General features: G+C 42.5%; 1 protein-coding gene across 1 annotated transcript; it reads left to right on the plus strand.

The window, feature by feature from the left end:
• The first annotated feature begins 402 nt into the window (after positions 1–402).
• On the plus strand, positions 403–1406 carry LOC109190877. Its single transcript, XM_019341479.1, has 3 exons — positions 403–494; positions 587–806; positions 1125–1406. The coding sequence occupies exons 1-3, from the start codon at positions 403–405 to the stop codon at positions 1404–1406; spliced, it is 594 nt and encodes a 197-aa protein (XP_019197024.1).
• Positions 1407–1611: the final 205 nt, after the last annotated feature.

The raw sequence follows: 1611 nt of genomic DNA on the forward strand, positions 1-1611 counted from the left end.
ATGCTAAATCACGTTTTTAGGGTAAATTACTATAAAGCACACGACTTTAATGCTAAATTATGCATAAAACACCTTCGAAATGTCGTTAAAAACTAGAATATTTTGACGCTTATCACGTTACAAAGCAAGATTGGTGGCCAAAGGTTATACGCAACAACTCGGGGTTGACTACATTGAAACATTCTCTCCGGTGGCTCGTATAACCACCATCCGAACGTTCCTAGCTATAGCCACCTCTAATGCTTGGCACATTCATCAGTTAGACATAAATAACGCATTTTTGCACGATGATTTGCAAGAGGAGGTCTATACGGTTTTGCCTCCAGGTTTTCAGGGCACCAAGCCAAATCAAGTGTGTAGATTATTGCGCTCGTTATACGGACTCAAACAAGCCAGCCGACAATGGAATGCAAAACTGATGGCACCGCTAATACATATTGGATTGCTCAGTCTAAGTCAGACCCCTCGCTATTCACTAAAGGTTGCGACGCACTGTTCATAGCTCTATTAGTATACGTGGATGACATTCTAGTAACAAGTGGAGACATTAATGTCATTTAAGAACTTAAAGTTTTCCTTGATACAGCTTTCAAGATCAAAGATCTCATAACCTTGGGTATTTTCTGGGAATCGAGGCTAGAATGTGTGACTCCTGGTTCAATCTCTGTCAGCGGAAGTATACTCTGGATATCTTGAATGAAGCTGGCTTCCATGACCACAAGCCTGCTAAAACTCCCATGGTCCTAGGCCATCGCTTAACACATGATGATGGAAATATTCTTGATGATGTTAGCTTGTTACAGAAGGTTGGTAGGCTGATTACTCTACCTCACAGCAACACGGCCAGATATAAGCTTTCCTGTCCAAAAGTTAAGTCAATTCATTGACAGCCCTACTGACAAACATTTGATGGTGGCTCACCGTGTCCTCTGCTATATCAAAGGTGCTCCAGGCCAAGGGCTGTTCTATCCAACCAACAGTATCCGGCAGCTTAACGCCTTCTCAGATTCCGATTGGGTGTTCTTTGGCTCTACTCTGTGTCTTGGAAATTAAAAAAAAAAAAACAAAAAACAAGCTACTGTATCCAGTGGCTCGACTCCTTATTGATAGACTTGCATGTTCAGACAGATAGAGCAGCCACATTATTTTGCGACAACAAGTCCGCGATTGCCATCGCCGAGAACCACGTTTTCCACGAACGAACGAAGCACATAGAAATCGTTTGCCATGTGGTTCGTGAGAAAGTCACTCAAGGGCTCGTCAAGTTACTATCTGTTTCATCATCCAACCAGGCAACTGACGGGTTTACAAAATTCCTTCCAGTTTCTCCTTATCAATTGTTAGTCTCAAAGCTGGGCATTCAAGACCTACACGCTCCAGCTTACCGGGGGTTGTTAGAGGACTGATAAGGGACGAGGGTAACCATCTTCCTGCATGTAAGCTCTTTCTTTTGTCCAACAAACAATGAAGATATTTTTCACAACTCTCTGTAGCTTGTTCCTCATAGGTTCTTATTGGGTACCAACTTCTCCTCCAATACCTTTCTACCATTGGAACATCAAGAACATTCCCGTTAAGTTCTGGTATAGGGGTTTCTCTAATTTAGCCCTT

The sequence above is a fragment of the Ipomoea nil genome, unplaced genomic scaffold (assembly GCF_001879475.1).
Source record: "Ipomoea nil cultivar Tokyo-kokei standard unplaced genomic scaffold, Asagao_1.1 scaffold1585, whole genome shotgun sequence".
NCBI classification, from domain to species: Eukaryota; Viridiplantae; Streptophyta; class Magnoliopsida; order Solanales; family Convolvulaceae; genus Ipomoea; species Ipomoea nil.